This window comes from Calypte anna, chromosome 17 (assembly GCF_003957555.1).
Source record: "Calypte anna isolate BGI_N300 chromosome 17, bCalAnn1_v1.p, whole genome shotgun sequence".
NCBI lineage: Eukaryota > Metazoa > Chordata > Aves > Apodiformes > Trochilidae > Calypte > Calypte anna.
The window spans coordinates 7,879,485-7,902,616 of NC_044262.1; the positions used below are offsets into that span (position 1 = coordinate 7,879,485).

General features: G+C 40.4%; 1 protein-coding gene across 1 annotated transcript in view; it reads right to left on the reverse strand.

Moving 5' to 3' along the window:
- Positions 1-477: 477 nt before the first annotated feature.
- Positions 478-23,132, reverse strand: part of CNTRL (centriolin) — a 28,978-nt gene continuing 6,323 nt past the window's right edge. Inside the window, exons 11-45 of the mRNA XM_030461347.1 lie at positions 22,708-22,921; positions 22,148-22,257; positions 20,862-21,056; positions 18,382-18,535; positions 17,534-17,754; positions 16,712-16,888; positions 16,236-16,370; positions 15,197-15,342; positions 14,788-14,968; positions 14,132-14,311; positions 13,697-13,876; positions 13,036-13,152; positions 12,471-12,615; positions 12,171-12,310; positions 11,508-11,694; positions 10,969-11,279; positions 10,510-10,715; positions 10,142-10,334; positions 9,650-9,780; positions 9,366-9,506; positions 9,123-9,249; positions 8,459-8,623; positions 7,542-7,701; positions 6,735-6,850; positions 5,563-5,780; positions 4,997-5,154; positions 4,659-4,732; positions 4,302-4,490; positions 3,888-4,113; positions 3,388-3,593; positions 2,951-3,091; positions 2,284-2,556; positions 2,110-2,172; positions 1,424-1,627; positions 478-1,099 (exon numbers count right to left, since the gene is read on the reverse strand). Of these exons, the coding sequence (XP_030317207.1) occupies positions 1,001-1,099; positions 1,424-1,627; positions 2,110-2,172; positions 2,284-2,556; positions 2,951-3,091; positions 3,388-3,593; positions 3,888-4,113; positions 4,302-4,490; positions 4,659-4,732; positions 4,997-5,154; positions 5,563-5,780; positions 6,735-6,850; positions 7,542-7,701; positions 8,459-8,623; positions 9,123-9,249; positions 9,366-9,506; positions 9,650-9,780; positions 10,142-10,334; positions 10,510-10,715; positions 10,969-11,279; positions 11,508-11,694; positions 12,171-12,310; positions 12,471-12,615; positions 13,036-13,152; positions 13,697-13,876; positions 14,132-14,311; positions 14,788-14,968; positions 15,197-15,342; positions 16,236-16,370; positions 16,712-16,888; positions 17,534-17,754; positions 18,382-18,535; positions 20,862-21,056; positions 22,148-22,257; positions 22,708-22,921 (5,883 nt within the window). The 3' untranslated portion in view covers positions 478-1,000. The remainder of the gene's footprint in view (positions 1,100-1,423; positions 1,628-2,109; positions 2,173-2,283; positions 2,557-2,950; positions 3,092-3,387; positions 3,594-3,887; positions 4,114-4,301; positions 4,491-4,658; positions 4,733-4,996; positions 5,155-5,562; positions 5,781-6,734; positions 6,851-7,541; positions 7,702-8,458; positions 8,624-9,122; positions 9,250-9,365; positions 9,507-9,649; positions 9,781-10,141; positions 10,335-10,509; positions 10,716-10,968; positions 11,280-11,507; positions 11,695-12,170; positions 12,311-12,470; positions 12,616-13,035; positions 13,153-13,696; positions 13,877-14,131; positions 14,312-14,787; positions 14,969-15,196; positions 15,343-16,235; positions 16,371-16,711; positions 16,889-17,533; positions 17,755-18,381; positions 18,536-20,861; positions 21,057-22,147; positions 22,258-22,707; positions 22,922-23,132) is intronic.

Here is a 23,132-nt window from a genome sequence, read left to right on the forward strand (position 1 = left end):
CTCCTTGTGTTTGACCTTGACAATGACCTTAAGTGATCAAAACTCCACAGGCTGCTCCTAAGAGGAGTCTGTGAGGCACTTCTAGAGCCCAGAACTGTTCCTTAAGATGGAAAGAGGTCAGAGCTGTGTTTGTTTCCCACTGGGGAAATGTGCCATGGCTGCTAGGGGACATTTGCTGGACAGAAAAGGAGCCACATGATAATTTGTGGAGTTCTGCCTGGAGGTTTTACCAAGTGATTTCCCACGACTGGTTAAGAGCAAGTTGCAAAGCCTTGAGAGAAGAGTGGGAGCTGGCTGCTTACACATGGTAGCCAGGAGTAGTAACAACTCCATAAACACTGATGTGGGATAAGTTTTACCTTTGGCAAATAAGAGCTGCAAGGGTCAGAGTGCTACTGCTGTCCTGAGGAGGGCTGCCTAGCCTTGGGACCAGCTTTAAAAAAAAAAAAAACCCAACCAACCAGACAAAAACCAAGCCTCAGTCACTGGATTTTATTTTAAGTATTAAAAAAAAAATTACTGTATTGAAAACATCCTTGCATTTGACACCAGGTAAACTTCCTGCTAAAAGGTTTATTTTAAAAGTGGAAACAAACAAATACCAACACTTAAATAGAAGCTGTTGTTTAGGACACATTTAAAATACTTTTAAAAAAAAAAACCTTATATACATAAAGCTCAGTTATTTAATCATTAAAAACACAGTACAGAGCAGGCCCTGCAGCCAGCTGGCTGCTAGTGGTGGCAAATAACCTTTCTAGAAGAGGCTTTTAAAAGTGTGAGGTAGAAACCTTAGAAGGTGGTAACCAAGGGTGAAAATTCACCTTTCAGCTCCAAAGCAGCAGCAAGGGCTGGAACACCAACCCCAGGAATGGCTTTCACTGGAAAAGGACAAGAGGCTCCAGGACCCACACCTGGGCTACCCCCACCCCTTGCCTGTGTGCCTGCAGGATGCTCCTGACTCAGCTCCAGGGCTCCTGCCAGATCTCCCCTCTGGGATTCACTGAGAAATTCCTCGTGAGCAGGACTGGAGAGTCTGGGGCACCATGGAAATCCCTGCTGGGCTGCTGGGGAAGTGTGCTACTTGTGTCAGAGTAGCCTGGAAAAAACAGCAAAAGTTTTCAGTAATTAATTAATGTCTTCAATTAGCTGAGGCACATTGATCTTAAAAAAAAAAAAAAACAAAAAACAACAACACAAAAAAGCCAAATTTTAAAGAATAAAGTTTAAAAACCCCACACCCAACCTTTTGGGGAAATGCACCCTTTTGAAACAAGTCTGCTGTTGCCACAGCACAGTATGATCACCTCAGCTTCAGAAACCCCTGCAGTGCCTCTAACAGGGTGAGCAGATGGCTGTAATAGATTACCAGTGAGCTAAAAAATATTAAAATCCAGAATTCCTGAACACAGTAGAGCATTACCTGTGTTTCTCTTAAATTCAGGGCATCGTGGAAGGACACCAGACTTGAGCTTTGGGTCAGAAGCAGGGAATCTGAAGCAGTGCTGCTGACCAGGTCATCCAGAGCATCTACCTGGAGCTTCAGGCTGTGCAGGGAGCCCTCTGTCTGCTGCTTCCCTCTGATCAACACCTCCACTTGCTTGGACAGGCACTGCTGGAGCTGAGCCTAAACACAGGTTAGATTCAGTCAGAGCCAGCTCCAGTTTCAGGACTGGAGTTTAAGCCTTCTGACCTTATAGTCAGGCCATATGGGGTGTGATGTTTAGAGTCTCAAACCACAAGCAGATGGCAGTGGGTTTGTGAATTATTTTTAAATAGTTCACCTCCTCCCAAGGCAGTAATAAACTCATTTTTACAGCCTTTATCACATAAAGTGATTGCAGGTGCTCCTGAACTGTAATTCATCATGGTGCTAATTTACCACAGAATGATGTCAATGAGGAAATCTTGCTGGAATACTCAAAAATCCAATTAACCATTACAATTAGCAGTTGCTAGGCTTGCTTCTACCCTTCCCACCCAAAGATACTGATCAGGTACAGAGCAGACAGAGCTGGAGAAGGTCCCTCAGAGCACTCTGGGGTCCCTCAGATTATTTTTAGGAGGGACCCAGTGGACACATTGATGCAACAGGAAGAGATTTGTCACCTTCAGCCGATCTTCCTGGTGCTGCAGCTGTTCCCGCAGAGCCTCTCCACGCCACTGCTCATCCTTTTGGAAACAAAAAAAAGCACGTTCAGCAACAGTGTCACAGCTCAAGGTACCACCACTGCCCCGGGCAGCTGTAGCAGGAGCCACAGCCACTTTTTGAAACCATTTTACCATTAGGAAGACTTGAGAAAAATCCAATTTTTCTTTCAATGCGAGGAGCCTTTTGTCAGCAGCAGCAAACACAGCAGTCTCTAAGTTACCAGACTGACACTGCAGCCCACCCTGAGCTTCAGATGATGCTTCCAGACCTTCTGATGGTTGCAGAGAGCAGAGGTTTGAAGATTTAAACCCCGCCCTGATTTCATCTTCAACCTCCAGTTTAAGCAACATTGCTGTGTTCTGGATTTCCCTTTGCCACTTTTCCAGGTCTTCCTGAGCTTTAACCTGCACCACAGAAGAGTCTCATCACTTGGCTGCATTGCAAATGCAACAGAGGGATTTTTCTGTATAATTTTTCTGTATAATTGACCAAGGTTCATTTCTGAAATGTGGCCTGGACAGCTGAGGGAGGGAATCCTGCTCTGGAGCTCAGCAGCCCTGCACTGGGAACTCCTGCATGACTGCCTGGCTGGAGCTCCTCTGTTCATTTTTAAACCAGGAGCTGCTTGATCCTACTACAAACTTCCCCTAGACTGGAGAAAAGCTACATGGCAATTTGAAGTAGGTCTATTTCTAACTGTGACAGGGCAGACAGGAGCACAAACCCAGTACAACATAAACTTGTCTGGAGGACTTGGCTTTCCCTCAAACCCATCTGTATTTGGGCCCTCAGTTCTACCTGGGTTTGGAGATCCCTGTAGTCCTGTTGGATCTGGCCAAGGTCCTTCATATGGTGCTCAACTTGTTCCTGGTTATTGTGTGCTGCTTGTTCTGCAGTTGCTACATCACTCTGCAAACAATTATTTTCATGCTTTTGTTCCTAAGAGGAGGCAGAAAGATTGCCTTTTACTGTCAGCATCCACTGCAGAAAAATGGATCAACAGAACCCACATAACACAGTTTAAGTTAAAAGGCAGAAACTGCATTGAATAGGAGTAACTAGAGCTGTTTGGCAGCACCATCTAGAAATATCTGAGTTTGGTTGCCTCAGGTTCTGTCTAGTCATGAAATTAATCCATTACTTCATTCCTCCTATAAGAAAAATAGGTGTTCTACCACTTTGCTGCTTAAAAATAACTCAAATCCCCAGACAATCTCCCCTCAGCCAGGACTTACCTGCAGTTTTCTTTCAAGCTGCATCCTTTGCCTTTTCATGGCTTCTTTCAGACTCAGGATTCGTTTTTCAGCTTTTTTCCTCTCTGATGCAATCTGATCCTGGAGATGCTTTAGCTCAGACTTGGAGACTTCCAGTTCTTTGTGAAGAGACTGTATTTCTCTGCTTTTCTGTTGTAATTGTAAATCTTTTTCTGAGAGCTGTTGTTCTGTAATTAACATTTTTTTAAAACAACCCCAATTAGCAGAAAAATCTTGGCATATTTCATACACATCAGATATTTGTCAAACACATTCATCTGCTGAGCAATGGCTTGTAAAAACATTGTAAAAACAATGGTTTGTAAAAACACAAGGTGAGAGGGGACAGAACAACAGGATAGCATTAAGGATAGAGTTAATCCAGGTGCTGCATTAGAAACCAACTGAGCTTAACAAAACACTGCTTGGTTTCATTAGATTTAGAACCCACAATGACAATTTATTTCTGCAATCAATCTTACTGCTTTTCCTGACAGTTTCTTCAAGTGCTGCACATCGGGACTCCTCCTTTTCCAGCTTCCCAAGGTTTTCTTCTGCCACTCTAATTTTTGCTATTGCCTGCTCCAGTTTCTTTTGTTTCTCTGTTAATTCCTTTTCCAAGAGTATTTTCTGATCTTTCACCTTAGCAGTGCATTCTTCCAGTTTTTTTCCTTCACGCTCTGAATTTTGCTTCAGCTGATGAAGAATCTGCCAAGAAAAAAACAAACCCACACAACAACCCCCCCTTAAAGCTTTAGGTGGTACCTACTCAATGAGAACAGATACCACCACCAAAAAACATTATGGGAATTAAAGCATGGTAGTTTTGAAAGAACTGCAGGGTTTGGACTGTCAGAGATCAGGAAAAAATTGAAGCAAGTCAGCAGACTCATTACCACTTCTTGTTTGGCCAGTTCTGTTTCCTTCTCTTTGATCTCTTTCTGGAGCTGCTGCAATTGGTTCTCTCTCTTTTTCTGTCTCTCCTGGCAATCCTTACGTTTCCTTAAATACTCCAGGATATCTTCTTTCAGGACTGCCTGCTCTCTAAGCAACTCATCTTGATGTCTTGTATTATTTTTCAAATCCTGCAATACAGAACATGAACTCAGGTGACTTATAACTGGTGAGAGGAGCAGCTCTCTGGCTGAAAGGTTTGCATCACCCCTGACCTTCTGTTTCAACCAGACACTGAGGGAATGAACAAAATAGGGACCACCAGATAAAGTTAGAAGACAAAAAAACCCCAAACTAACCTGTTCTACCAGTTGAAGCTGTTGCCTGGAATCATTTAATTCTCTTTTCAGTGTTTCCAGTTCTTCCTTTTTTTCTAGAAAAATATTTAGTGACAAAAGATTCTCAATTAGCAAATTTGAAATGCCAATCTAAATAAAATAATCTGTTTTCATAAATAAAGAACAAGCAATAGAGAAGTTTTCTAAACTTTCTATCTTTTCACCATGTTAAATACTTTCTGCCTGTAGATATTTGAGCAAGCTATATATTTAATATTACTCTGTACAGTTACAGTGTGTCTTTTAACACAAGTTCTCTTAAAACAGGTTACAGCTTAAAAGCAAAAACTGATCCTTACCTTGAAGGTCCTTTTGTACAACAATAATGTCTCCATTCAGTGATCTTTTATGGTTGTTCAGTAGGTCTACTTCCTGCTTCAGGTTTTTAACATCCAGTTCCATTTTTTCTACATTGGACAACACAGTTCTGCTGGTATCTTCAGTAGCTGTTAAATCTCTGTAAAATGTGAAGGTTTATTCTCAGTTTGTTGGCAAAACTTGGTGAGGACTCTAAAAAAGGCTGCATTTCAGTAAAGGTTTTCTTGGCTCATGGAGATGTCACTGTGTAGCTGTGAGAGTCAGACAACTGTCCTAAGACTCTGCACCTTGCTTTTTGTAATGCTTCTCATCGCATTGCCATGAAATAACAAATGCTGGTGCATTCATCAGCTTAATTGCTGAGTATTTCCTCTAAGTCTGCTGTATACATGTTTAAAGTAAAACCTCCAGAGGATACAAGAAATGGCATATTCTGAATAACTGGGCACCTCCCAGTTACAGCTAGATTTTATTTTTCATTATGACAAAGAGACATTCAAGGCATTTCCCATCACTTCTGATCTCTGCAGAATATTTCCCCCCCCACCTTCTAGTTTGTGACAACTTCTTTTCCAAAGCCTGACAGTTTTCTTCAAGCTTTTCTTTTTCCTTATTCAGAGACTCAATGGTGTTTTGCAGAGTGTGCATTTGAGAAACCAGATGTTGGTTCTTCTGTCGGTCTTTCTCAAGTAGTTGTTCCTGCCAATCTACTTCCCCTTGCTGACACTGAAATAATCTCTGAATATTCTCCAGCTTTAACTTCTCCTACAAAAGAAGGCATTGTGAGCAGCACAGTTGTACAGTCAAGGAGCTGAACAAGTTACCAACATCTTTGGTGCAGTGGTTTAGAAAGGTTTCAATCACAGGGGTCACATGCAGCTCCTGCACTGTTACAGGGAGTAAGTGCCTGGGGGCCAGAGGGATCAGAGTGAAGTTATGATGAAGCTTGGGGTGAACTCAAGCATGAGGACTGGAAGACATGGGTGCAATTCTTTGTTCCATCATAGTTTAACCACCCCTTTTTCCCCCAGCAGAGCAGCACATCCCCTCATGGCAGGGTTTTCACAGAATCACCACTTGAAGAGCTGCAGGATGCTCAGGTGACTTGAAGTGTGGTAACAGAAAGGTACCAAGCAGATCCCATGTTCTTTTCCCTGTCTCCACAGGGAGCAGCTGCTCTTACATGCTTAGAAATGCTCAGATTTTCTGGAGCTGCACACTGAGTCAGGGCAGGGCTGACCCAACCATCCTGCAGCTGCCATCAGACTGCCCAAGGAATGCTGCTCACTGATCTCTGCCTCCTGGCAGCAAAGCTGAATTCCTCAAAAAGATAAGAGACTGGCTGAGCTTAAATACTTTCTTAATGGGAGAGAAGATCATCCAGCTGAGTTAATAAACTGCCTTCCACAGGTACTCTGTGCAAGTGAGACAGAGAATCCAGATAAAAAGACTGGAAGCTAATGCCATGAAAACTGTATTCATCCTTCTGCAGCCTCAGAAGAGCCTTCTGTCTTTCTGCTTTCTCTCCCTCACATGCACCAGAACAATTCCATTATTTTACAGGGATTATGCAGACTTAAGACTTTTCTCTGAAAAACTGAAATCAGACTGGAAACTGTTGGATTTAAAGTGCAGGGACTTCTGTTACTCAGATTTTAACAGAGCCACAGAACATGCAGATCTCCCAGTCACTGTATTAGCCACAGAGGAAATACTTACTTCTAGAACTGCAACCTGAGCCTTTTCTAGCTCATTGATTTTGTGGTCATGTTGTAGTTTCAAACCTTGAAGTTCATTATTTTCAAGCTCCAGCATTTCCAGAACATGTTTCAATTCTAGTAAGGTGAAAGAAACAGGTTATTACAAGCACGTCAAATGCCCTCCATCTGCAGAAAAGGCACCAAGGAAAAATTAAGAGCCAGTACAATGGTATCATGCCTGTAAAAACTCTTCACATTCTGAACTGCTACATCAGACACAGCAGCTTTTATCTGATAGGAGTCCTGCTCTCTCTGCTCCCTAGGGAGTCAGTCTGGGACACAGTGGCTGGCTAAAAAACAACCCAAGAAAGTATTTCAGAAAAAGTAAAACAGTTGCAAACTCCCGCTGCTTATTCTTCCCACCACCTGATGGGATGTAGCTGCTTGGAAGGAGATTCCTCCATTTCCTCACACATCCTGATGTCAAAATCCTTCTGTGAATGCAGCACAAAGAGCTGCTGCCTGCTGACCACACAGTGCTCCAACCTGAGCTGAACTCATCACCCCTCACAGGGGGTTTGTTCATCTTTCTCTCTGGCATGAAAAGCTCCCAAATCCAGAGCAGCCCAAAGCTCTGCCTCAACCTCTGCCAAAGATGTCTCTCAGCTCTGTAGAAACTACAAGCACTGCAGGACTATTTTCTTGGCAGTCAGAGTATTTAAAAAGGAGTGAGGAACAGAAGGCTGCAGCCACGTACAGTGAAGAGCTTAGGATGCTTTTCTTTCCAATCCAGAGAAAATACTCTCTAGTAAAGCCAGGCACACACCTGTCTTATGCCTGGTAATTTGTCCAAGTATTCCTTGAAGATTTTCCTCCTCTTTTCCAATATCCTTCTTTATGAACAAAAGCTGTGCTCTTCTCTCATTAATCTGGACTTCCAGTTCTTTCCTCTCAACATTAAGCTCTTCCAGAAGTAGTTTTATTTCCTGTAGAAACAAATCAGTGTTCAAGGCATGCCACTATTTGCCATTTTAAATATAGCTTTCCTTTAAATAGAAGTTCTAAATATTTATAAAAGGAAGAGAGTCTGATAACCATGTTCTGGTCAATTTCATTCCAGAGTTTTCAGTTAATGGTGCAACCAAACAGACAAAAAATGAAATATTTAGGTTAAAGCCTTGCTTGTTGACAATTTAATGTTGCAAATCTTGTGATTTTGATCTACAAGTCTGACCATAACACCATCATTTAAGTTGACAATAGGGAGGCCATAAGACAGAAAAGCAGACCAGAAGCCCCACAATAAAACCCCACAAAATATAATTAACCTTGAAACTCTGTTTTTATTTCCAAAGAAAGGAAGTACAGAATCCTTCCTAAGTAAATGGGGACAGACAGCTGACTCATGCCAGCCTTGTTGTGTTTTGCACACTCTGGTCAGACTGATTTGCTTTAGCAGCTGCTTGACTCAGCAGCAGCAAACCATGCTGTTATTTATCTTGCAGAAATTATTTAATATAATTTAGCTCACAAGGGACCAATTCTGTATGACTGGAACCAGGGAGTTCTACTTCTTATTTCTGTACCTGGACCAAGCTCATAGTCACATAAAACTGCAAACTTGCTAGTTCTATGTTGCAGCAGGTTTTGGGAGGTGATAGAAAGGAAAACTGATTTTGCAGGAACTATGGAATGTTTTTGATCCTTATTTTTTTGCTGCTATAGTGAACTGAGAACTCTTACTCTTATTTGGCATAGTTTTTCATTTGCTTCACTCTCTCCATCTCGAAGTACTTCTCTGAGGTCCCCTTTCTTTTGAGAAATAGACTCTTGAAGAACTTGGAGCTCTTCCTTCCTTTGATTTAATTGTTTCTCCAGAAACAAGAGCTCTTGTTGCTGAGCAGTAACCTACAATGTAGAATTTTAACATCAGCAGCATGTGAAGGCTTTTATCTTTCTATTTTTCTAGATGCACACCTGCAGCACACTGTGCCCCTGCCAGAGAGGTTTATTTGAGCCATGTAACATAAGGATCCCCTCAGAGCAGTGAGCTTCATTTGCAAACCCTGTACAGCAAAGTTAATACTCAAAACTAAGCTCTGATCTAAACAGTGCAGTCCTGTGCCTCAGAGATTTAAGTTTCTTATTCAGAAATGCAGTAAGGATTGTCAGAGAACTCTGCAATAGCATTTATTATGCAGAAACACCAGCAAGACTGGCATCAGACTTATTAAGAGACAAAACAGACACACACACACACAAAAAGAATTCAAATTACCAATATTAAAATAAGCTTAAGAATTAAATCAGTCAGACAAGGCAGTTCAGAACTTAAGACTTTTCTCAGCTTTCAGTTACATCAAAAACTACAAAATTCATAGTCCAGAGTAAGTAAAATAAGCCTTACCTCATCTTTTAATCTTTCCAGTTCAGTTTTCTTGCCTTGAAGAAGGTTTTCAGCTTCTCTAAGGATTTGGAGGTGATGTTCTTCATTGCCTTCTGCAACTTTAACATCTCCTTGAAGCTTCTGAAGACTGACAGTGAGGATAAAAAACACAACTTACAAGAAATAATACCTTAGGCAGCAACTTACTGGAAAAGGACATCTGTCTTTTATCTAATACAGTTTTTGTAAATTAAACCCAGTTACCTTTCAGTCAGCATTTCCATCTTTTGGTTTAATGATTGGAACTCGGAGTCTCTTGCAGCCACCATTTTGTTGATTTCCTTCAGAACACCTTCTTGTTCCCTCTTCTGCTGTTCCAAATCCCTTGTATCTGCCTGTAATAACCTGAAGAAGCATTTATGCATTTTCATATTAACACTTTAACAGCTCTCCCTCTCCAAAAGCACTCCCTTGATATTTAAAAGAATCTTTTAAACCTTTTTGTTCTTTTCATCCCCATTTGATACAAATTCAGGAGAAGAGTGTACCTGAATTGCTGATCTGCTTTCACAACCTTAATGGCCATTTCCTGAGCCCTTTGCTCCAGCTCCTTTGCCTCAGTTTCAGCACGGGACAAATGCTGTTTGGCATGATTGTACTTTTGGATGGTGTCTTTAGTCTAGAGTAAAAATTCAAGATTATTGAGACAATGCATTCCCATCTTATGCTTTCCATATCCAAAACCTGCACTAGCTAGCTGACTAAAGAGGACCCCCTCCTGACTTTAATATTACACCTCACCTTCCCCCCACACAAACCAGAACCTTTTCTCCTCTCTTCTGCAGAGCAGAAAATCTTCCCCCTCTTTGGCAAGCACTACCAACATTCTCCTTTAGCACAGGTTACCCCATGGCTTCATTTTTGAATAGAAGCATTTTAAGAGTGAAAATGAAAACAAAACTTCTAAGAAAAACTAAAATTCTCTGCTTAAAACAGCCTGAACACAACTCCCTCTGCACTTGAGTTAGGGCTTTGCTTACTTTCCCCCGTGTGCTCTCCAGTTCCACCTCAGCTTCTGCCAGCAGCTGATCTGCTGCTCTGAGCTCTGCTCGTCGCTTCAGAAGGGTCTTCTCTATACATTCAATTTCATCTGCAATATCTTCATGATGCTTAAGAGATTTTTCTAACTGCAGTTCTGCTATAAGGTTGTCAGTGTATCCTTCAATAAAGCCCCTAAAAGGTCAAGCAGAAAGATACACAATTAAAATACAGAAAACCAGAGACATGGAGCCTCCTGAAGTTCCAGTCCATTTAAATTGTGAACTAGTCAAAATTGACTTTTATTGGAAAAAAAGTTAAGGTATTTTTACCTGCTTCCTTTAAACACCTTCTAGCACAATATCCTTACCTACGTTTATGCTTTTGAGCTGCTCTCTGTAGCTCTGCTAATTCATTCTCCAACTCTTCTCTCTCGTGCAGAAGTCCCTCAATATTTTGATGCAATTTTTCCACTTCCTTTTGCCATTTCTGCTCTGCTGCCTCTGACCATTTATCTTTGTATTTCCGAGACTTCAGATAACACACTGTGTCTTCCAGCCTGGACACTTGACTCTCCTACATACAGGAAACACACAACAAATCACCACCTGTTTTCCAGTTCAGTCCTCCTGAGACCCAGGAGCAGATAGCAAAGCCCAAAGTGTTAGCACTGGGACAACATTCTCACATCCAGAGCCCTCCTAGCAGAGATAAATTTTTTTTGAAAAACTGGACTGATCTGCTCTGTGAAAAACAGGTTTTTGGTTTTTAGAGCTGCTACAGGTGGGTTGCTGTGGTTAAAGCTGCACCTCCCAGCTCTGTATCTTACCAAATCATGATGTTCAGGCACATTGCAGTGAAGCATTCCAAGAGGGATGAGTGGGACGGTGAAGTGTGGAGGAAGAGGGCCATAAACAACCTGGGTTCCCAGAGGAGGGGGGCCATAGATGACAGATCCAGGAGCAATGGAACCTCCATTTCCTGCTGCAGGAGGGGGGCCATAAATCACCATTCCCTGGGGCACAGGGGCACCATCTGGGAGGACTGTGTAAATCACTGTGCCTGGGGGGGGCACAAAGGGAGGGTCTGTGGGAACATGAGTTTCTTCATTTCCTTGACTATCTTCTTTTGCTCTTTTGTCTTTACCAAAAAGAAAGAAAGAAAAGGTTATTTTAAATCACTTTTCCAGTAAAAGGTATTCTTCCAGTGCACATTTTAAAACAGCACACTGCTTAAACTGAATAATGAGTTCAACAGTAATAAACATTTATAATTCATTCATAAACAGAAAAAAAAATTACTCTGAACTCCAAGTAAATCCATCTTTATTATATTCCAGAACATTTTGAGAACACAAGACTGACTTACCTTTACCAGAATTGGCTTTGTACAACCTATTTCTGAGTGGTGAATAAACCCAACATCCTCCTGGATTGGGCAAGTCTTCCTTCCTGCCCTGCCTGTCCTGACCACACCCTCTCCTGTGTGGGGATGGCCCAGAACACTGTAAACAAACTCCAGAATCTTTTGTGCTCTGGGAAGCAGGAGTTGAAGCCTAAGGGAAAAAAAGAATACATGTTAATCAGGAAATAACAAATCATGTAAAAGAAATTATTTGCTGTAAAAATGTTGTACATTTGTACATTCTAAAGCACAGATTTTTCAAGAACAGGCTACAGATACTCTGCTTTCCCTCACTTGCAAACATGAAGCTGCTTTAAAGAGGGTTTTAAATATATTTCACTAGGATTTCTCTTAAATTTAGACAAATGCTGCTTTGCAAGAAATGTTTGTCTGCAATGTCCCCTTATACACCTTTATCTAATTGAATTTACAGCACTGCACTACGAATGGTTGTCTACAAATCTTCTGTACACCAGATTCCTCTTACTACTACACAGGAAGAGGCTTTGTCATTTATGTTGTTGAAGTCTCTCTCTTAATATGCCAGCCAGTATTTTTAAGTTCCTCTCTTAACTTGGACTTTCCTGTATCAAATGACTTTCCATGTACAGGATTTTTATTTCTGACCTGTGATGATGGCATGTAATACCAGTATCCCCTTCTTCTCAGTGGATCTGCTATGCTGGTGATGTAATCATTCTGGTGGGAAAGCACATTTCTGAGTGCTGCAATTTCATCTTGTAAGTTGTCAATTTCATCTTTGTTATCTGTAAATTAATCACAGGCACATCAGGCATATTCTTCTAGAATAAACTTCCAGAGCTCTGAACAGCTTCTCAAATCAAACAATGAGAAATCTGGAGAGAAAGGAAAGTCTCTTGCATCCATGCTCATGTGCAAGGAGTGGAGAGAAAAGAGAGAGATTACCTGGCCCAGTGTTGTCCAGCAGCCACCTTAAACGTTCAAGTTCTGCTCTCTGATGCTCCACAGCTTCATGCAGTTTCCCAATTTCAAGCTTCAGAGTACTTGATGAAAGTGTCTTCTCCCCAGCTTTCTCCATTTCATGCTGAAGCTGTTTCAATAGAAGTTTAAAAGCAAAGCAAAGCATTGAGTTTAGATTGTGTTCAAACCTTTTAAATGTGCCCATCCACCTCTACAAAAATGTTCATTCAGCTAAGTGCAAGATGGAATTTGATGATGCAAAAAAAATAATTGTTTCTGCCATCCCCTCATGCCCGAGGAGCATGGCCAGGGTCACACACAGGCATTTCAGGGAAGAGATCAAAGATTCCTTGAAAACTCAGATGCTCCAGTCAATGAAGTTTTCAGTTTGCTCTTTGGCAGATGTCAGGTGAGGGATTTGAGGTGGGAAAACTTGAGGGAAAAGGGCAGGGCAGGCACCTATAAAGTGGCATTTTCAAAAACTCATTGAACAAATAGATTGAAGTATTTTATCCTCATAAGATACAGAGCAAACATCACTACAACCTACTTGTTCTTCCTTCTCTTTGAGGAGCTGTTGTAACAATTCTATTTCTGCTTCTGCTTTGGCAAGATCCTGGGCTGCACGAGCTGCCTCAGCACAGAACTCTTCAGCTTCCTCAATCTCCTAAAATTGAAATTTTAGTTTGAGCTTTAGTTTACAAAAATACTTCACAAGCTTGCAGCTGTCTCATGCAGCTTTGGGAAAAGCTGCCCAGTAAGAAGTATCAGCACTTGTCTATTCTGAAATCCCAGAAACTGGCCAAGTTTATGGAAAATAATGTTTCTCCTTCAACTTTATGGTATTTCTAGGAGGATATGTGAGCATGTAGCCAAAGTTTCTAAAAACTTGCAGTCTAAGAACAAACTTGAATTGTCTCTTGTGCTGCTTTTCTATCTTGTGCAACAATGTATAACCTCTTGTTTGACTTTCAGTTAGTAAGAGACTCAACTTGCTTCTTCCTCATTAACACTCAGCAAGTCCATACCCAGATTTCCTCAGATATTCACCTACTCCGTTTCCAGATGACACCATGTCCAAAGCAAGAGCTCCTGTACAGCAGGAGAATTTCAAATGATGCTTTGAAACTCAGTTTGAAAGGCAACATGATTATGATGGCATTAGAAAGCACCACTTGTACACAAGCAATTAATTACCAATGCTGCTTTACCTCAGCTCTCTCCTGATTGATTCTGAGCACAGTCCCATGAAGAGCCTTCAGCTGATTTTTAGCAATGGAGAGCTCTGTGGCTGCCAGTTTATCTGAAGTAATAACTGCTCTTTTTAATTCCTTTAGTTCTTTATCTAGACTGACAAATTGCATTTGTGCCCTGGCATCTTCTGTTTTTTTCTGAAAACCAAGAAAACAGTAGGTAAAAAGCAGCAAGGAAGAAAGGTTTTCTGTGGGCATTTTGTATGCACAGAAGTAACATAAACACTCAAGCAAGGACAACCAATAAAATTTAAGGGAAAGAAAGATGCTGTAATTTAACTTTTGTGTTCCTTTCTGTGTATTTCATCTGTCTTAGATAGCAAAATAATTTGGAAGCTTTTGAATCTTTTTTTTTCCTGAGCAGTCAAACACAGTGCACAGACTCCTTCATACCCTTTTCTCCAAATCTTCCAGTTGAGCAAGAATAGTTTCCTTCTCTTCATCTGCCTCTTGGAGCTGTTGGTCAGCAAGGCCCTGAATTTCTTCCATGCTCTTGATTTTTTCACGTAAATGCTGAATTTCATTCTCTAACTGATGGACCTTGTTCTTGTTCTGCCTGTTTTCAGCTTTAACCTGTAAGTGAAATAAGTCAGAATGGGCAGCTGGAAATATATTATTTTTAAACCAAAACTCATTCAGTTTTCATGATTTCTAGAAAAAATTTGGGAAATGCAGTTACCAGCAAACTTTGTACCAGCAGAGAAAGGAAACAGAGCTGCTTTGCCACTCTGTTCCATTTTAAAAGTTATTTTGGTATTAGTAGGTATGGTGATCTTTTGTGGTTATTGTATCTCTTTTTCTACATATAATTAAACTCTTTGTTGCCTCTCAGACACATCAGTCTTAATTCTAATTCATTCAATAATCAGGCAAATATAAGAATGACAATAAATAAGAATTAGACTCCATTGCTACCTGAATACCAAGTACTGGGTCTCAAAGGAGGAGGGTAGCAAAGCTACAGCTGTAATGGAACTTGATCATTCAGCTGCAAGTTACACTTCTCTGACTAAGATGAAACCACCTCACTTTGTTGCTCTGATACATGCCTGTCTGTATTTCTCCTGTACTGCTTCCAGTTTTTCCTGCTGGGATGCCATTTCTTCCTGCAGTTGTCTCTGTTTAGCCCATGCTTTTTCTTTATCCCTCTGAGCACCAGCAAGGATGTCATTCAGTTCTCTCTGCAGATTTCCAAGGCTTTTCCCTAAAACATCAGCTGAATTCTGACATCTGAAAGAGAAACAATCCAAGTCCAAAGACAGAAATCAGTGATTTGAAATTGTGATACCAGATACTGAAAGAATGAAGCTTAATGCAATAATGCAAGTTTAAGACATCCAATGTACATGGATTCAAGTGCTGCCAATTCTATTTATACTCTGGGCTTTGTTTGTTATCTGCCAGGTACTTTCCACTTTGACATGCACAAATTTAACACTCTACTTCTATTTTACTCACTTAATCTCTCCAGCTCCTGTCTGAAGTTTTTGCTTGAGTTCATTTATACGAGCTAAGACTTCCTCAGGATGAATTAAGTTACCAACCACGTGGTTTAGCTGATTCTGGAGATCTTTAAGCTGTTGTTTTAGGAGATTATTGTCTCCCTAAAAAAAAAACACAACCAAAACCAAACAACAAACAGACAGAAAAATACAACTCATCAACACAACTGTAAGTAAACCAACAAACAAGCAATGAAAGGTAGAATTTTTTAATGCCCAGATCTGTTTTGGGGTTTTTGTTACTGCTGGTTTTGTGTTTTGGTTTGGTTTTATAAGGGGGAATAGGTTGTGGTGGTTTTGGTGATTTGTTTTGGTTTGGGGTTTTTGTGGGTTTTTTGTTTTGTTTGTTTGGGTTTTTTGTTTGTTTTGTTAATAAAGAATCCAAACATTTTTTTCAGGCCTGAACAAGTATCTACAACAAAACAAGAAAACCCCAAAAAATCTTTGCTTTGCAGTTTTCTTTATGTTGGAAATATTTAAATGCCAATTAAAAAATGAACTAATCCTTTTCTTAAACTGAAGAAGTTCTGTTTTTACAGAAGCAAAGCCCAGTGACACACAGAATCCTGTCACACTACCTATCCATAACAGTTTTGTGGCAATTCAGCAAGATTCCTCAGGATCACAGCTTTAAAGAGAGGCAGTGAGTTCTGCTTTAGGGATCACATCAGTTTTTTCTTCTTTATACAAATACTTTTCTTACTGACATGTATTGGATGAAGCTTGTAGGAAACAAAGATACATGTAACAATTTATCAATCCCTCTGATAGAACTGAGCAGCTCTGAAATAATTCAAAAATCAACCTAAACACCTAAAATAGACAGATAAAAGGCTATGGTGTAGGGTGTCTGGGGAAATTAAAAGTCAGGAGAGTTACTACTGAACTTCAAGACAAGGTTGATACAAAACCTTTTAAAATTGTTACCCCTTTTCCCCAGAGGAGTGGGGAAACAGTGTGTAACAGGTAGCTTTGTAAGGCAACAAATACCTCACCTGCAATTGTTTAAACTGAGAAAGAAGCTTGTAATTTTGTTGCTCCTTTTCTTCTGCTAGTTGTGCTTTGGTCAGAGCATTCTCTAATGCTTGCCTTTCTTTTTCGAGTTCAGCTTGCAGGGCTGACAATTCCATCTGCAAACAGAAAAACCAGATTAGTATCACCACTCCCAACATAATCTGTCACCCAGATACCCAACAGTTGTATTTCTTGAAACAATAACAATATGACAACCTCTAAAAAACCAAAACAAACACAAAAACCCCACAAAAAAACCCTAAAACCCCCCCAAAACCAAACACCAAACCACCAGAACTCCAAACATCTCAGATTAACTCATGGCTATAAAAATGACAGGTATATTTCCTACGAATTATTTGCAAGTCACTGCTGGAGATGTGGCATGGAGGAAAGATGGGTTGTCCCTTGTCCCAGGGCAGGTTTCCCTTTGGCAGCACAAGAGCTCTGCTCTTACTTGGCTAAGGTGTTTCAGCCTTTCCAATTCTTCTTTTTGCTGCTTGGCTTCAGTGTCTCTGTCTCTCAGCTGGGCTTCCAGTTCAGCCTCATATGCCCTGATGTCCCCTTGTGCATCTTGAAGGGATTCATTCATTTCTTGCTGCTCCTGGAGTGCACTCTGCAGCACTGCAATTTCCTGGAATTTTACACTCACTTTAGAAACACACAGGACAGCCAGGATTTCTTGGACTACACTGTCTCTCTTCCCCTGTTCCTCAGAGACTCATCATCAATGTGACAGATGAAACCAGAGTGACCCTGTCCACTGAACATTCCAAGTTAAAGTTAGGTGGCAGCTCAGTGAACAGACACAGAACAAAAATCTGCACTCAGGTGAGTGAGGTGTGACCTGCAGTGATACACGTTTGCTCCTGGTCCCAAGGTTTACATAAAACTTCTCAGCATACTGAGACATCTCTTTAAACAACTTATTGATGGGACAGACACAAGCTGGTAACATGCACACCCTCAGCTAGTATCACTAATGCAGCTCACTGGGAAATCAGCTGCAAGTTCTCTCCTAGAAACATCTGAAAGGTAAAGTTTGCATTTCTGAGATATCTACCATAAAATACAGATTTAGTGTCTCTCTTATAACTGGTTCTGAAGGCCAAATTCCACTCATAATGTGCATGGGCACATCTAACTGAAGTTAAAAAAAAGATATTTTGTCTAAGGAACTATGCTCTGCTGTTCCAAATTTGGTCTTTTTTTTTGCTCAATATTTCATGTTTATTCTTACCTATTTGAATTTAGAAATAAACAGAGCATTAAGACTTACTTTTTTCATATTCTCTGCATCCATGGCAACTATTTCCAGGTTGTTTCTTTCCTTCTCTAGATCTGCCAATCTTTGCAGCAGAGATTCTTTATCCTTCCTCAACTCCTTACATTCATCACTAGCTTGTTTTGCCTGACATTTAACACTTTCCAGGTATTCCTGTAATCCCATTATAATACTTTCCAAATCCCTTTTCAGTGCTTCATTTGTTGCTATTTGACCTGCAGAAACACAAAACAAATTTGAGACAGTCAAGAAAACACTTATGAAGCAAACAAAACTGCCTTTCTTCACCTTCAAGTCAGTTTCCAAAACTCAGAGGATCCAACTGATGCACAGAATGTAAAAGAGAGGCCACAATTATGAGTGAATCTCAATCAGCTTGAGTACCAGCTATGCAACAGCTCTTTAATAGTTTAGATTAATATCTGAAGCAGAAATTTAAAAAATGACATTGTAAATGTTTTGAACTATCAATACTTCACTCACCTAATTAAAACCAGAGTAATCCTTTCTTCTGCTGTGACAACAATCAATATGTTAAGTAATAAATAAACCATTCAGCTGAGAGGCCTTCCTGCCTTGACATTTTCACCCTGAACCCCAGAGCAACAAGTCACTCACATGGTCAAAGGAGTTGTCTGCTTCCCCTGTGTTTAAAAAAAAAAATTCCTGCAAACCACCCCCTGCCAACCATATACAAGTGTGGTGCATAGTGGAAAAAAAAAAAAAAGTACACAAAGTGTCCTTTCAGATCAGCTAACAATAGCTAAACAAAACTGAATCCTCAGTGCAGCTGTCATGTTATCCAAGATTCAAGAAATACTAAGACAAAAAGAAGAATTTACCATCAGTGAGCTGTTGCTCCAAGTCCTTGATTTCCTCAGTTTCCTTGGCAATCCTGGAGAGCATCTCATCCAGGCGACTCTCAAGCTGTTTGTACTGTTTGCTCATTACCTCAAACTGCTGCTCTTTACTTGCTTTTTGAGCTTTCATGTGAGCCTGTAAATTAACAGTTGAGAAAATGAGACATCAATTCAGATTTTAAAAACCCAAACCAAATATTTAAGCTCAGTTCTGCAGTGTCTCATTCACAGCAACGAAAGTCCCAAGTGCAGCACATGTTGGGGTGCTTGGCTTTGGTATTTTTCTTGTTATTTTTCAAAAAATCCCAGAGAAAAAAAAGCAACTTGTGTAACTAAGAGCACCCTTAGTAGTCTCCCCCTTGCCCAGACATGATGATAAGGCCTGCATTTATAAATTATTAGTCACAGCTACTACCTCTCTTCCTGCTTTCACTTTTTGTTGTACTAGTTCCTCTTTCAGTCAAGAACAAACATGATTTTGATTTCTCTGGAAGCTTTAATCCTGTTATCCTGCACTTTGCAGCAGATGATGCTTTAGAACTTGTCAGGTCACCACCCAAGGAAAATACTTGGAACAGTGACCAAGTCAGGCCAACTTCAGAGCAAGTATTTACTTACAGCAGTTTGTTTTGTTTTGTTTTGTTTTTTTAACGCTGTACCTGCAGCTCAGAGATTCAGTCAGGACTTCATGCACTGAGTATTAAGTTTGCTGAGTGGTTCAGATGTATCCAAAAGTAGGTTATTAGCACAGTATAGTGCTCTATGTGTCTCACTTGTATGAAATTACAGCTCAAATGCCAGAAAACAGAATTACACTGGTGTAATAAAGAGCACCTTTTTCATGGTACTTGAGAAGTAAATTCAGCTAGCAGCAGAAATTTTAAGTACCCAGAAAAACCACTTCTAAAGATGATTCTCAAACAAAAGTAACTGGTAAAACCACAGTTTTCTGTATTTTCACTGTAGCCAACCCAAAGCTATTTTTAAGATCCACACGAGCACAGTTCAGTTTGTCACCTTGCTCGAGACAAACTCCCGTGCAGCTTTCCAAAGGGAAAATCCAACAAGTCAGCCCCGAGCAGAGGCTCTGCTGCTGCTGCTGAGTCATTTTGTGCAGCTGCCGAATGCCACAAGAAAGAACCCCCGGCACTTACAGCTTCGCCTTTGTCTTTTCTTCCTCCGGTAACATTTGCAAAACGCCCCACCCCTGAGCTAGAGTTCATCTGACTCCAGAACCGGGACCTTCCGCTCCGAGAGCGCTGAGCAGAGGCTCCGCGGGAGGCCGGGCCGGAGCTCCGCGCCCCGCGGTGGGTTGGTCCCGGCTGCCGCTTCCTGTGTTGTGATTTGAAGCGAGGGGCGGGGGGGTCCCGCCTGAACCCCGCACTGCCCTTCCTCTAGCACTTAACTGCTGAGGGAAAAAAAAAAAAAAAAGTAATAAAATGCATTTTTCCGAAGCGTTTGCAAAGCTGCTGCTGAGAGTCGGAGCTGAGCAGAGGCTTTGTGTACTTAAAAGCATCAAGCTGGCCTGAGAAGCTTCCATGTAAAAAAAAAAAAAAAAAAAAAAGGACCTATTTTAAAAAACACTTTTTAAAAAGTATTTTGATGTATTTAAATATTCCGTTTCATTTTGATTTAAAATTTCTGTAGATGTTTGCAGAACCAAAACAAAGTTAATAACTCGGAAATCAAAAGTCTTGTTTCCTGGAGATCAAAAAAAAAAACATTACTGTCAAGCTTGCATCCAGCTTTGCTCCAGCTGCTCTGGACCTCTGAGACCTTCTCAACTCTAACAGTAACAGCAGCATTAGCTCCCCTAAAAAGACAGCATTAAATAACTTCAGAATTAGAGCTATTTATTGAAAATGTGTCCTACCTTTAGGATGTGGAAAGCCCAAGCTGCTGCTGCTGCCCTCAGCTGCCTGCAGTTCACAGGCTGGAACATGAACATCAGACATCTCCTCCTGGGCCAGGACAGCCTCACCTGCTGCTCCAGGCAGTTTTTGTAGTCCCACCTCTTGCAAACAGACTTTTGTGCCAATGCAAGAGCTCTCTGACAAAGCAAGACCCTGAGGTGCTACAGGTCTGCAGCACTTACACAGACCTATACATCTTTTTATGGACCAGATGCTACAAAAAGGTGCTTGAAGGATTTCTTACTCAGAACTTACCCAAAGGCTCTGCACATCATGTTTCTGCAGAGCATGGGGATCTAGTTTGTAACCTGCTGCACAGCAGCTGCAGTGAAAATTAGCTGCTCATGTGTTTTGCTGAAGTTGTTTGGTTTTCTTTTTTGAAATAGTGAGAAGCTGTGTGATTTTCAACTGATAGCAGCTAAAGAAGCTGATAAATAGCAAAACAATGTGTCATTCATAAAACAGGCACAACTGAGTGGCAATCAGTTAAAAGAGGCTTTACCACATTTCTCAGTGACTGAATAATGACTTGAGATTTGTTTTACTTACATGTCTTGGATCTTCAGGATTTACAGAAGCAAGAGAACTCTGCAAGTCTTCAAGCTCTTTCTGCTTTTTCCCTATTTCTCTTTTCTGTTTCTCCAGCTGTTTTTCCAGATCCAGAGCTTCCTTGCGGAGCTGGTGCAAGAGTTTTATCTTTTCACTCAACTGCTGCTCAAGACTTTCCTTGTTGGCCTGGGATATCTGGAGACAGCATTAGGACCTTGGGTAAATTACTTTAATTGGAAACACACAGCTGATAAAAGTCCTTGAAAGTTGAATCAGACTGCTAAGTTTGGTCTAACAGCTTGCCTAAAAAAATCTATTAATTGTTTTGAATCTTCTTTACTTAAGATAACAAAAACTCATAGGATTTTCTCAAAAAAAGAGAAAATAGAAAAACAATTGGTTTATGGCAACTCTAAGTTTCATATCTTTGATCTACACACCAAGAAACACCAGAACCATCATCCTAAAGTGTTTTTTTTTTTTCAAACAAGACTTCAAAAGTCTTTTGTATAATCCCTTCTTGCAGTCTTAAGATGATTATCAGTAATGGTTTATTTCCCTTCCCAGTTATGACTTCTTAAGTTAAATATAGATAAGATCTTTAAGCAAGTTTAAAAACTAAAAATAACATTAATTTATGACAGTTGCTGGTAAAATGGAAGATACAATTTTAATGCTGATAAATATTTATAATTAATTCTTGCTGCCAGGTATGGAGTTGTGCTGCTATTATTAGCTGCAGAACTAAATCTGCACAAATTCCCAAAAGGCCTTTTCTGCTAAATCAGCCTATGTTCAATCCATACAGTCATCCTGAGAGGCTCAGGAAGAACTTTCTGTCTCATGAAGATGTGTGTCACATCCCAGGTGCTGCTCATGGCTGTCACCTCCTGCTCTGTCTAAGCCCTCAAGAACTCCAAGCTTGTGGTGATTGGATAAATTAAAATTCAAACCCAAGTCTCCTGCAGCCCAATGCAGTGACCCCTAATGGTTCACTTACTGCAGTACTCAAATCTGTATTTACTTTCTTCCAGAGCATTCTGGGGAAGGTGAACCAGCACCAGCAGCATCACTTGGAACATGTTAACATGCAACTAACTGCATTCCTGCTCTGACAGATTATTTATACACAAGCTATAAAAGATTTTTCTGCTATGTGACAAATGGATTTACACATGTACAATGGGCCCTCCCTTTAAAAAAGAATGGGGAGAAAACCAGTGAATTTCTACATCAGAGCTTTGAAGGCTTTCCCCTCCTATTCACGTAGCAACTTCTGTGCATACTTTTTTCTGAGCCAGAGCATCCTCCAGTTGTTGCAGTTCCTCTGTTACTTTCAAAACTTGTTGCTCTGCATTTCCTATTGCACTTTGAAGTTCCTCTAATCTTCTTTGTGCTGCACACAAACAGAAAAAAAACAGAACCCACAAAATACACTCTAATATTCTGCATGACATTGATACACATTTCCTGTTACTATGTAAATCAGGGTGCATTTTATTAGAACAGGGATAATCACAGCTCATACTTTTGTGTTTCTCAGAAAGTGTCACAAGTTTTTTAACAAGTCTTATACAATCAAATTAGTAAATAAGATATGAAACCTCCTGAGCATTCTCTTTTTAATAATATTTCATCCTTTCATTCTGAGTTATCTTAAAAAGCAAAAAGAAATCATAACAGTTTTGATCCAAAAATGCATCAAGTACAGTGTTTAGAAATTACAGCACTTAAAGTCTTAGACTTGCTTTTGCTATTCTCATGTCAAATAAGAGTTAAATATTTAATCAGAGGAATAAACTACACTGATATACACATTTTAATTTTTAATTGATTAAGGTTTTACCTGAATTAATCTTTTTTTCTTTATCCTCTAGTCGTTCATCTAGAGTTTGGAGCTGGGGTTTCCTAGAGAAATCATTTTCATCTAGTTGCACTTTTCCAAACTCCATGTGCTGAGCTTTGTTGGCAATGTAGCCTTCTCTTATGAACATATTTCTCTTATATCTGGCCTTGCCAATGTATGGGCTTTCACCAGGCACATCATCCAGCTCAACATCCTGAAATGTGTGAAGCAACATGTCTGTCCATCTCTCTCAAAGTATGGTTGCAGTCAACTCCTGATACACATTTAACTCTCTTAGCAAGGATATAAAGGAAACCCAACTGGAAATTAAAATACTTAGAAGAAAACAGACTACACGTGTGACTTGACTGGCCTTGAACATTCTTGTTATTTTATAACAGAATTAAAACCAAACAAACCCAGTA